The 12,921-nt window shown below is 22.9% G+C and overlaps 1 protein-coding gene across 1 annotated transcript in view; it reads left to right on the top strand.

The window, feature by feature from the left end:
• Positions 1 to 661: 661 nt before the first annotated feature.
• LOC117169202 (zinc finger protein 3-like) overlaps positions 662 to 12,921 on the top strand; it is a 23,950-nt gene continuing 11,690 nt past the window's right edge. Inside the window, exons 1-2 of the mRNA XM_033355444.1 lie at positions 662 to 919; positions 7,832 to 8,162. Coding sequence (XP_033211335.1) covers positions 755 to 919; positions 7,832 to 8,162 — 496 coding nt within the window. The 5' untranslated portion in view covers positions 662 to 754. The remainder of the gene's footprint in view (positions 920 to 7,831; positions 8,163 to 12,921) is intronic.

The raw sequence follows: 12,921 nt of genomic DNA on the forward strand, positions 1-12,921 counted from the left end.
AGTAGAAAATTAATATTCTTCTATAAAAATTCATCTTTTTTTTTTATTTGTTAAATTTTAGTTGGAAATTTAGCTCTTTAAGTTTTGGTGGAAAACTAATCGTTTTAATTAAAAATTCAATTCTTTAGTGGAAAATTGAAATAATTTGTTGAAAATTTTATATTAGTTTATTAAAAATTAATTTTCTCTCATTATTTTGAAACCAGTACTTAAAATATTAAATTTTTTATTTTCAAACTGAATACCTTATACATAAATTTTTTTTCCTGAATAAACTATAAACTTTGAGTATTAATTTGTACAAAAAAGAAAGCTAACATGTATCCAATTTGAATTTTCGCGGACCTTTGACTAAAGCAGCTAGCGATGTCTATCGACTGATTTAAGTTTCAAATCTGACCGGGAAAATTGCAAAATTCTATCGAAAAATCCCGCCTGAAGGAAATTTCGATTTACAGAATATTAAAAACTTTCTGAAATAAGGACATAAATGAGCATAATTTGATAATTTCTCGCCGATGTCAGTCAGAAAAAAAGTTATTTTACAAAATACCTCGGTAAAAGGCCCGCAAAAACGTAGAAATTGTGCTTTTACCGACAGTGGCCGACAGCGCCCGAGTGGAACGAGCGGAGGAGCGTCTTTCATTCGGGATTCGGCCATTTTACAGATTTCTTTTCGAGTGACGGAGTCTCGACAATAGAAGTCTCGAAAACAGTGTTTTTCAACTAAAATTCTTTTCTCCCTGTCAACAAAATGAAAACTTATAGCCGAAAAAAAGGCGATAGTCCGAGTAATGTTATTGTTCACATTAATGAGTTGTGTCGATTGTGTTTGGCGAAAGATGAAGAAATGGTGCCGATTTTCGACGACGACGCTATTCCACTGCCACTTCGCATTATGGCCTGTGTTAATCTCGAGGTAAGTAAAATCGAGTAAAAACAAGTAAAAATCAACAGTAGAGAGGTGTGGAGTTGATAAGAATGATGATTATGTCGCCTAGAGTTAACCTCAATCTCCCGCTTTACGGTCATTTGCGACGGATCGAAAAATAGGAATCTAGTTTATCCCTAATTATGCCCTTTCTCCCATTATGGGGTTAGTGTTGGTGTGTGCACATGCATATTTCTGTGCACAGAGAATGCCTTTACCGAGTTATCGACTTTGAGCGACCGTATATCTACCTGGTTACAGGAATCTAGAATAGGGTCTAGAATCCAGAAGAGACTCGACTCTGAGGATTTATAGAAACCTGCAATCGGATCTTATTTATTTTCTATAAGTCTCCCATATCTGATGATAAATAATTAATTATTATGTAGGAATCATGCGATCCGATTTCAAAGAGTACTAGAGGTGTGCTATTAATAGAACAAGGTGGCCGTAGGCCAGAGAAAGTCTGGAAATCAGGGATTTTTTTAATCAACAATTTTCGTTATAAGTATTGGGAATTAATTTTTTGGGTTGAAAATACAACTATTTTGTTGAAAATTTAATTATTTTATTGGAAATTGACTCTGGATGAAGATTGAACTATGGTTGTTGAAATTTTTTTTTTTTTGAAAATTCAACTGACTTTCTAAAAATCCAACTATTTTTTTGAAAAATTATTTTATTAGAATTTTAACTCTGTTTGAAAATTGAATTATTTTATTGGAAATTCGTTATTTTGTTTGAATATCAACGTTGATATTTTTCTGAGAGAATTAATCTTTTTGTTAAAAATTCAAATTTTCGGGTTGAAAATTTAATTCTTTTCTACAACATTCTGTTAAACATTTGTCTATTTAGATAGAAAATTTGTCCTTTAGATTCGGAAATTCATCTCTTTTTTTCTTTTTGTCGAAAATGCAACTACCTTGTAAAGAATATAATTTTTTTTATTTGAAAGTGAAACTGTTTTTGGTTAAAGTTTAATCTTTTTTATCTGAAAGTTCGACCATTTGGTTAAAAAATCACATTTTAAGGTTAAAAATTCAACAATTTGTTTAAAACCCTTTTTTTATTAAAAGTTCAATTGTTTTTCTTAAAAATTTAAATATTTTCTTGAAAGTTAAACTATTTTCATGGAAATCAATTGTTTTTGGTGAAAATTTAACACTTTGGTTAAAAATTTAATTATGTTTTTGAAAATTCAAGTGTACTTTGTTCGAAATATAATTTTGTTGTTGAAAATTTGACCATTTTGTTGAACATTCGCACTTTAAGATTGCAAATTCATATTTTTCTATCGAAAGTTTAACCGCCTCTTCAGAAATTCAATTTTTTCCTTGAAAATGCAGCTCTTTTTGGTTAATTAAAATTTTTTAATTTGAAACTTCAATCATTTATTTGAGAAATCATATTTGTAGGTTTGTAACCAAATAGGTACACTTTTAATTTAAAAAAAGCTTCTCAACCAATAACTGAATAGTTTAATTTTCAATGAAAAGTATGAATATTCTACTAAATTATCGAATTTTCTACAAACCAGAGGAATTTTCAACAAAATTTAATTTACGAACAAATTTTTAAATAGATTAAGAAATCTTCAACCGAAAAAATTAATTTTTTAAAAAGTATTTCAAGAAAATTGAACAAATTTCAAACATTTTTAACCAGAATAGGCCAATTTGCAACATAAAATAAAAGATTTACTTTTTCAGTCGAGAAGTTTAGTTTTTTATAAAAAATCTAAATTAACAACAAATTGCATAAATTTACAACCATGTAATTAAATTTTTAATTAAAAATGATGAATTGTCAACTAAATAGTGGAATTTTAAACTTCAAGAGATAAATGTATAAATAAAAATGAGAAAGTTAAACTTTAAATTCAAAAAATTAACTGTTAATCAAAAATGAAATAAATTTTCAACAAAATAGTTAAATTTTTAAACCAAAACGGTAAATTGCGAACCAAAATTATGAACTTCCAACAAAAAAGTTAATTTTCAACCAAAAGTTCTAAGATTAAAAGTGACTTTTGGTTTTAAAATTCATCTCTTTTAATAGAAATCTGAACTTTTTTGATTGAAATCGACTTTTTTGGAAGAAAATGAATCTTCTTAGTTCATAATTTATTTATTTGTGTTTAAATTTAACTATTTTTTTATATATGCTTTTTTTGCTTAAATCCTTGTATTTTGTTTAAATTCTTATATAGTTTTAAAAATTCACATTTTTTGGTAAATAATGAATTTTCTTGTTCGAAAGTTCATCTTTTTTATTAAAAATTAATTTCTTTGGTCTTATTTTGCTTTGAAACTATAACTATTTAGACCAATATTAATTTTTTCTTATTGAAAGCTCATATTTTCGGTTTGAAACTTGAACTGTTTTCGTCGCAAATGGAACTACTATTTGGTTCAAAATTTATTCTTTTTATTGAAGATTCATTATTATTGTTAAAAATTCATTAGTTCAGTAAAAAATTTAACTATTTTTTTTATTGAAATTTCATATTTTGTGCTAGAATATTAATCTTTGTATTTAAAAATTCAACTATTTGGTTGGTAATTTACTTTTTATTTTTTTGAAGTTCGTTTTTTATTGTTAAATTTTTTTAAAATATTAAAGAAAATTATTCTATCTTTAGTTGAAAATCAATCCTTTTTACTTCAAAAGTCGTCTTTTTAATAGAAAATTAATGTCTTTTGGTTGAAAGTTAAATTTTTTGGTTAAAGATTTCTGAATTTAGTTAAGCATTCATTTGTTCAGTTAAAATGTTTATTATTTTGTCGAAAATTCGTTTCTTATTGTGAAAAATTAATTTCTTAACTGTAATTGCGACTATTCCATTTTAGGTTGAAAATTGATATTTTTTAGTTTAAAAATTCAAAGAAAATCAAAGTTTTTAATTGATTGTTAATTTTTACATTCTCATCAAAGAAAATATTCGATTTGTGTAAAATTTGAATTTTTTATAAAATTTGCCTTTGGTTAGTGTCCTAAACTAAAGGTCCAGTTCGGTAGCCAGCCTTTTTGGATGAAAAATCAAAAAGTGAGCGCATTTTGAATATTTTTGAGATCACTTTTTTTCAAAATTCAAAATTTCTCTGTGCAGATATTCATAATGTTCAAAAGCCCGAACAATTTATCCTAATGATTTTTTTTCACAAAACCAAAAATTACCAGAGTTATAGCATTGATAAAATTCCAAAAAATACACGAAAATGAAGAATTCAAGCCAAATAATGCACGATAACAACCTTTTGAATTTTTTGAAAATTCGAAAATTCAAATTTTGACGGCATAAAAAATAATTATTATTTTTTTAACCGAAAATTTTACAAATTTATAGGAAAAAAATCTGTCCAGCTTTGATTTCAACATTTTTTTAAACAATTAGTTGATTTTTTTTCTTTTTTAATTATTATACCATTCAGTTTAAAATGCTTCACTTGAAAATCTTTTACTTTTTAAAATTTCCATTTTAGACTTAATTCTTTTAACGTAATTTTAATTTTTAGATTTTTAAAATACATTTTTGAAGACTTAAGCAATTACAAATTAGAAGTGTTCGAAATAGAAAATTTCGGACAAAAACATTTTTAGTTCATTAACTGTGAAAAACTTCATAAAATATTTTTAATTTAAAAATAGCTTCAAAATAATATATTCATCATTAAAGGCTTTTTTTAAAATTCAAGTATTTCAATGTAAAAAAATCCAGTTTTAAACTATAGAATTAAAAACAATTTTAATTTAAAAAAAAATTACTTAATATTTATAAATATCTGATTTTTTTTGTAAATAAGTAGATTATAAAATAAATATTCAAAACTAAAGTCTGAACGTTACAATTTTAATTTATCTTGTTTAAAAAATGTAATTTCTAAATCAAATTTTTGAATTGTGGCATATAAATTGAACAGCTATTATTCTTAGAAAAAAATTTGAGTTAGTTAAAGAGATATTTAGAAGTTAAAAAAAAATTCTAAATTAATTTCAAGAGAATGTTTTAAAAGATTTAGGAATATTCACAAAATTATTCAGATTTATTGTGGAAGATTTTTAGAAAATTTTTCTAATTCGTCAGGATTTAAAACAACATGTAGATATTTAAAAATTTTTATGTAAAATTTTGAAGCATTTGAAGGATTTTTAAACTATTTCAGGGTGGCCGCTCGACCGGGAATTTTTTGTAACCGGAAAATGACAGTGAATTTTTTTTACCGGGAATTTTACAAATTTGTAGAAAAAAAATTTGTCCAAGTACGATTTCAGCAGTTTTAAAATAATTAGTTGAATTTTTATGCTTTTCAATTATGCTATTATTTAGCTTACAATGCGTAATTCAAATTTTTTTTACTTTAAAAATTTGCGATATAATTTTTTTTTAAGCTTATATTTTTAATTTAAAGAATTTTTAACTGCTTTCTTAAAGACTTGAACAAATAAAAAATAAAAACATTTGATGTTGAAAATTTTGGATAAAAAAAATTTTTATTTAATATATAAATAATTTTTGTTTAATTTATCTGTACCTTAAGCAATAAAAAGTGAACAAAAACGATTTGACAAAACAATTTTAAACACGTTCAAAATTTAATAATTTTCAGATTTTAACGTTAAAACTTAAACTGTTTCAATTTGAAAGTCTTAGTCATTAAACAAATGTGAACGTGTGACTGAAAGTTTATTAACTATTTTCAACTTAAAAATAACTTCATAATAGTATATGCTTAATTAAAGGATTTTATTACATTAAAAATATTGTTTTAGTCTAAAATAGTCCATTTGTAACCCATTTAATTTGTAATTTTTAATTTAAAAAAAAGATTAATTATTGAATATTTAGCAATATTTGAATTTTTATTTAAAACAAGTTAATTGAAATCAAATATTTAAAAGTAAAGAATCTTGAACTGAATTGTTTGACATAGAAAACCTGCAATCGTTAAAATTTCGAAAAATGATTAATTTGCAAGTGAAGTTTTTAAATTTTGATGTATAATTTACAAATGAAGATTTGTAGGCAACATTCGAGTAATTTTAAGAAATATTTAGGAGTTTTAAAAAGATTTAAAATTATCATGCAAATTTTAGAAAGTTTTCTCAAAATCTTATAGGATTTGTTTTGAAAATTTTGTTTAAATCTTTGAAAAACTTTTTAAATATTCTATTAAAATAATTTTTTTAATGAAAAATAGTTTTTAATTTTCCTAGGAATCTTAAGAAAATGTTTTTATTCTTAAAATCACTCAAATTTCGCCTAAAAATAATAAATATTCAAATGTTATTTATACATCCAAATTGTAAAGAAATTTTCTGAAATTTGCAGTATTTTCTGAAAATTGTAGAAAAAAATCAATTCATTTTGACAGATATTTAGAAGTTCTGGAAAAAATTACAAAATAATTTTAAATTTAAAACAACTTCTGAATTTCTCAAGACTTCGAAATAAAATTTTGAAGCTTTCCAAGGATGTTTAAACTATTTAAAAAGAAAAATAATTAAATTTCTAATTTAAGAAGTGTTCAGTTAAAGATTTGTCAATTTTTCAATATTTGATATTTCTAGCTTAAAATTCCTTAAAATTATATAATTTTGAAAAATTTTAAGTTCATTGATTGATTTTTTTAATTTAGAACATTGAAAATGATAACGTGGATTTATATTTTCTTATATTGAAAAATGTTAGTACCATCAATTTTACACGCGTATATTATTGCGCATTTGAATTCAAAATTTTTAAATTAAAAGCTTTTAAATTTCAATTTTATAAGTTCAAAATTTAACAGTTCCAATAAATTATTGAACATTTGAATGCAAAATTTTTGAATTAACTAACTTTGTAACTAATTGAGACTAAAATATTCAATTTTTAACCCATTCAATTTGCAATTTTTAATTTAAAAAAAAGGTTAATTATTGAATATTTAGCAATATTTGAATTTTTATTTAAGACAAGTGAATTGAAAGCAAATATTTAAAAATTCGAAAAAATGTTTAATTTTCAAGTGAAATGTTTCCGTTTTTATGTATAATTTACAACAAATGAACAATATTGTAGAAAAAATTATCATGCAAATTTTAGAAAGTTTTCTTGAAATCTTCTAGAATATTTTTTGAAACCTTTGAAAAACTGAAATTGAAATGTTCAATTGTTATTTATACATTCAAATTATAAAGAAATTTTCTAAAATTTGCAGGATTTTCTGAAAATTCTAGAAAAAATGCAATTAATTTTTAAAGATATTTAGAAGTTCTGAAAAAATTTCCAAAATAATTTTACATTTAAAACAACTTCAAAATATTGAAATTAAATTTGGAAGGTTTCTAAGGGTGTTTAAACTATTTAAAAATAAAATGATTGAATTTCTAATTTAAGAAGTGTTCAGTTAAAAATTTGTCAATTTTTCAATATTTGATATTTCTAGTTTAAAATTCCTTAAAATTATATAATTTTGAAAAATTTTAAGTTCATTGATTGATTTTTTAAATTTAGAACATTGAAAATGATAACGTGGATTTATATTTTCTTATATTGAAAAATGTTAGTACCATCAATTTTACACGCGTATATTATTGCGCATTTGAATTCAAAATTTTTAAATTAAAAGCTTTTAAATTTCAATTTTATAAGTTCAAAATTTAGCAGTTTCAATAAATTATTGAATATTTGAATGCAAAATTTTTGAATTAACTAACTTTGAAATTTAAATTTTAAAAGCTTGGAAAGATTTGAGCTTCAGAGTTCGATTTTTGAAATTTGATTGACCGTGAAAAATGTTTGCGGACCCGGAAATGACCGGGATTTTTTTCTTTTCTTTGACTAAAACGGCCACCCTAGTTAATTTTAATGGTTGGAAATTTATCCCGAAAGGATAATTATTTAAATAATTGTAGATATATGAGGAAGATGGTTTGCCAAATATGATTTGCCATCCGTGCAAATATCAGCTGGAAAAAGCCTATCAGTTTAAAAAGAAGTGTCAGGCTGCAGACTCAAAATTGCGAAAACATATGAGAATGATTACGCAAATAACTGGTGAGGATGAAGATGGAGAAGAAAGTCAAGACAGTGCAAACACTTCTAATGAACAGCCATCCAGCAGTGGCAAATTCAAGCAAGTCAAACAATTGCTAGCGGATTTGGTTTCCACGAAAGAAGGCGTTGAACTCGACGGCGAACCCATCGAAGTCACCGAAGAAGAACTTGTTGGTGGATACATATTAGGTGAGGCTTACTTTTTTTTATTTTATTTTTTTTTTATTTTTCTCAAAATTTCGAAAAAATTTCAGATTTGATCACGGAAATAGACCTTTTTTGGTTGATAGTTATTATTATTATCTTTTAATTGCAAATTAAAAAATTGTATTTTTCTTGTTCTGAAATTATCTCTTTTGATTAAAAATTCAACCATTCTGTGAAAAAGTCATATTTTGGGATCGATAAAAACTGTTTTCTGAAATGTTCGGCTTTTTATCACTGCTACATTTTTCGCTGAAAATTTGAATGGCTTTCTCGAAAGTACCTTTTTTTGTGTACTAAAAACTAATTTTCTTAACTGAAAATTTAACCATTTCATTTTTTGCTGAAAACGGATGAATTGAACTATTTTATTTATTTTTTTTTCTAAATTTATTTTTTTCACTAAAAATTTTTTTATTGAGAATTCATCTTTTTTGGTTGAAAATTCAAATAATTGTTTGTAATTGGAAGTTTTTTAATTCAAAATTTCATTTTATTTTTTATTTGTAAATGAATTTCTTTAACTAAAAGTTTGATTTTTTCATTTTGGTTTTAAATTGATCGTTTCTAGTTGAAAGGTGAACTATTCTGTTAAATAATTACATTTTTGGGACGAAAACTAGACAAATTTGTTGAGCTTTTCACTATTAGTTAATCATTCACTTTATTGGTTAAATATTTTACTAATTTATTGAAAATTCTTTTTTTTTCTGTTATAAATTAATTTTCTTAACTTAAAATTTGTCATTTTCAAATAAAAATTTAACTAGATATTATATTTTTCATTGAGAAATTATCTTTTAGGTTGAAAATTTAATTAAAAATATATCTATTATTGGTTGAAAGTTCTTTTTTTTTTTTAATTGCAAATTCTAAAATTATACTTTTCTGGTTCAGAATTAATCTCTTTTGGATAAAAGTACAACTCCACAAAATCTTCCAAGGTCTTTAAAAAGCTTTTTCATTTTTTGTTTTTGAAATAATTTTCAAGTTCTAAATTAAATTTGAATCTTTTTAAAACTTTTAAATATCTCTTAAAATTACTCTTAAGTTTTTCTACATATTTTTATAAAAAAATTTAAAACAACTTCAAGATTTTGAAGTAAAATTTTAAAGCTTTTCAAGGATGCTTAAATTATTTGAAATGGAAACAATTTAATTTCTAATTTAAGAATTTTCAGGTTAAAAAAAATTAAATTTGAAAATTTTCAATGTTTCTAGCTTAAAGTAACTTAATAATATAATTTTGAAATTTTTAAAAGTTCATTTAATTATTTTTTATTTTAGGGTATTGAAAATTTAAACGAGGATTTATATTTTTGGAACTTAATCAAGATATCGAAGATATTTTTAAGTTTCTCATTTATTCCGAATTTTTTTCAATTTAAACAACAATTTCATTTCATTATTGGTTGAGAATTTATCGTTTTTTTGTTTTGTTTGTTGAAAATTAATATTTCCTGGGTGAAAATGTAACTATTTCGTAAAAAAAATTAGCGCTGTGGGCTGGAAAATTCAACTGTTTTGTTGAATATTTTTCTTTTTGAGTTACAAGTTTTATTATTTTCGTAGAAAATTCACTTTTTTGGGTGAAAATGAACTTTTTCGTCAAAAAATCACATTTTCTAGTTAAAAATCTAATTGTTTTGTTAAAAATTCGTCTATATTTTTTGGAAATCCATCTTTTTTTAATAGAAATTTAATATTTTCTTTAATTAAAGATCCAACTTTTCTATGTTTGGATAATTTTTGTTTTATAGCAAATTCAACTACTTGGGTACAAGTTAAACCTCTTTGTTCAAAATTTGTTGTACTCTTTTGATGGTACATCTCTTTTGTGGAAAATATAACTATTTTGTTCAATATTCTTTTCTCTTTTTATTAAAAATTAATTTTTTTTCTTGAATATGTAACTTTTCCATTTTTTGTTGGATTTTTTTTTCATTATACATTTTTCTTTTAGACAAAATTCAACTATTTAGTTGAAAATTCAATTATATTGTGAAATATTCGTATTGGGACAGAAAAATCGTCTTTTCAAATTTAAAATTCACCTTTTTTTTTTTGTTAAAAATGGAACTTTCTTCTTAAACATTAAATTATTTCATTAAAAATTTAACTAGTCTTGGTTAAAGTTTAATCATTTTGTTTAAAGTTCGATAATTTGGTCGAAAATTGAAGAATTTGGTTAAAAATTTAACTAGTTTGTTCAAAATTTAATTATTTTACTGAAAACTTCAATTTATTGTTTATTTTTTTATTAATTTAAGTGGAAAACTGTTTAGGATAGATTTAGTTTTTTTTTAATTTCATTTAACGTGGAGAATAATTTTTCTACAAAAAAGACGAATTTTCAGCATAATACATAAATATTCACCTGGGTAGTTCAATTTTCTACCACATTATTGAATTTTCGAGCCGAAACTATAAATTTTTAACCCGAAAATGTAAATTTGCGATAAAAAATTTAATTTTCAAATCGAAACAGATTATTTTTGAATCAGCCGAGAATTTATCTTTTTTAATTCGATATAAATTTTCTATATAAAAAATACTTTAATTATATTTAAACATTCACCATTTTAGATAAAAATTTATCTTTTTGGTTGTAAATTCAACTGTTTCAGTTCAAGATTGGTAATTGTAGTGTCAAAGTTATCAGTTTTCTTAAAAATTATTTTTTTAAATCTTAAAATGAAAGTATTATATTTTTCGTTTAAAAACTGATTTTTTTCAATTAAAAATTTCATTGATAGATTGAAAAATTTCATTGATAGATTGAAAATTTGTTTTTTAGTTGAAAATTCATCTATTTTGTTGGAAATTTTTTTTTTTTTTTTTTTGAGAATATATCTTGTTTGAAAATGCATCTTTTTGGTTGTAAATAGATATTTTTTTAATTCAGAAATTAAACTAATTGTTTGAAAATTTATGTACTTTGTAAAAAATTCGCTTTTTTGTAGAAAATTTGTTTTTTTTAATTGCAAATTCAACTATTTCGTTAAAAATCCACATATTTGATTAAAAATCGATTTTTTTTTTGTAGAAAATTCTCTTTTTCTTTGCAAATTAATCTTTTTGTTTAAAAATTCTGCCTTTCGGTTAGAAATTCGATTTTTTTTCGAAAATTTGTTACCTTTTTTATTGAATATTATTATTTACGGGAACTGAAAATGTTAAACTATTCCAGTTGAATATTGAAAAATTTGTGTTAAAAATTCATGTCTTTCGTTTAAAATTCATTTTTTGACTAAAAATATAATTATTCAATTTTTGGTTGAAAAATGATTTTTTTTTATTGAAAATTAAACTGTTGGAAAAATTTATGTTGGAAATAAAATTACTTGGTTGGAAGTTAAACTCTCTTTTTAAATTTCTTTTTATCAAGATTAACCATTTTGTTTAATAATATTTTTCTTTTGTTTAAAAATGAGCTGTTTGATTATGAATATAAGAAATTAATATATTAATTAGACATTTTATTAAACATGCAAACAAGTTGTTTTTTCATCTATTGGAACGGGATTTCTGTCAGAAAAATGATTGATTAATTAGATAATAATTATGGATATTTCATCATTTTAGTTAAAAACTAAGTTCTTTCATTAAACATTTATTTTTTCTTACTAAAAACTTTATATATCAATTTTTTGGTTGAAGAATAATTTTTTTTAGTCTTTTTTTAATTAAAAATTCAAGTCGTTTGTTATAAATTCATGTATTTTGTTGAAGAATTGTATTTTTTATTGAAAATTAAATTTGCTAGTTGAAAATAAAAAAGATTTCAGTTGAATATTCATAATTTCGTTTGAAAATTCATCTTTTTGATTTAAAATTTAACTATTCCAGTTGGACATTCATCAGTTAGATTGAGAATTAATTTTTTTTGTTAAAAGTTAAACTGTTTAACCCTTAAAGGGCACACTTCCGTAAAATTTGATAAAGAGCATACTGGGTGTTAGGTACCCGAGGATATTCAAACGTATGCTGTGTCGACGGTTTTTTTTTTAATTAAAAAATCAAGTCGTTTTGTAATAAATTCATGTTTTTTTTAATTGTATTTTTTATTGAAAATTAAATTTCTTGGTTGAAAATAAAAAATATTTCAGTTGAAAATTCATCTTCTTTATATGTTTAGAATTCAAATGTTACGTTAAGAATTAATTTTTCCAGTTCAAAATTAAACTATTTAATTGAATATTTTTCTTTTTTAAGGAAAAAATCGAGTCGTTTTGTTATAAATTCATGTATTTTGTTGGAAAATTGTATTTTTTTATAGAAAGTTAAATTTCTTGTTTTAAAATTCATCTTTTTGATTTAAAATTCAACTATTCTACTTTCAGATTCATCATTTAGGTTTATGATTAAATTTGTTTAGTTCAAAATTAAACTATTTGGTGAAAAATTGTATTTTTTTATAGAAAATTAAATTTCTTGGTTGAAAATTCAAATATTTCAGTTAAATATTCATAATTTCAGTTGAAAATTCATGTTTTTTAATTAAAATTTGACTTCCAGATGGAGATTCATCAGTTCGCTTGATTATTAAATTTGTTTAGTTCAAAATTAAACTACTGAATTGAGTGTTTTTCTTTTTTAATTGAAAATTCAAGTCGTTCTGTTATAAATTTAAGTATTTTGTTGAAAAATTGTGGGTCCGGATGCAATAAGGGCACATAAAATTTTTTCGTGCGAAAACGAAGTCCCCTGGAGGCTTTAGAAAAAATTTTCGAATTTTAATTTT

Source organism: Belonocnema kinseyi, chromosome 3 (genome assembly GCF_010883055.1).
Source record: "Belonocnema kinseyi isolate 2016_QV_RU_SX_M_011 chromosome 3, B_treatae_v1, whole genome shotgun sequence".
NCBI lineage: Eukaryota > Metazoa > Arthropoda > Insecta > Hymenoptera > Cynipidae > Belonocnema > Belonocnema kinseyi.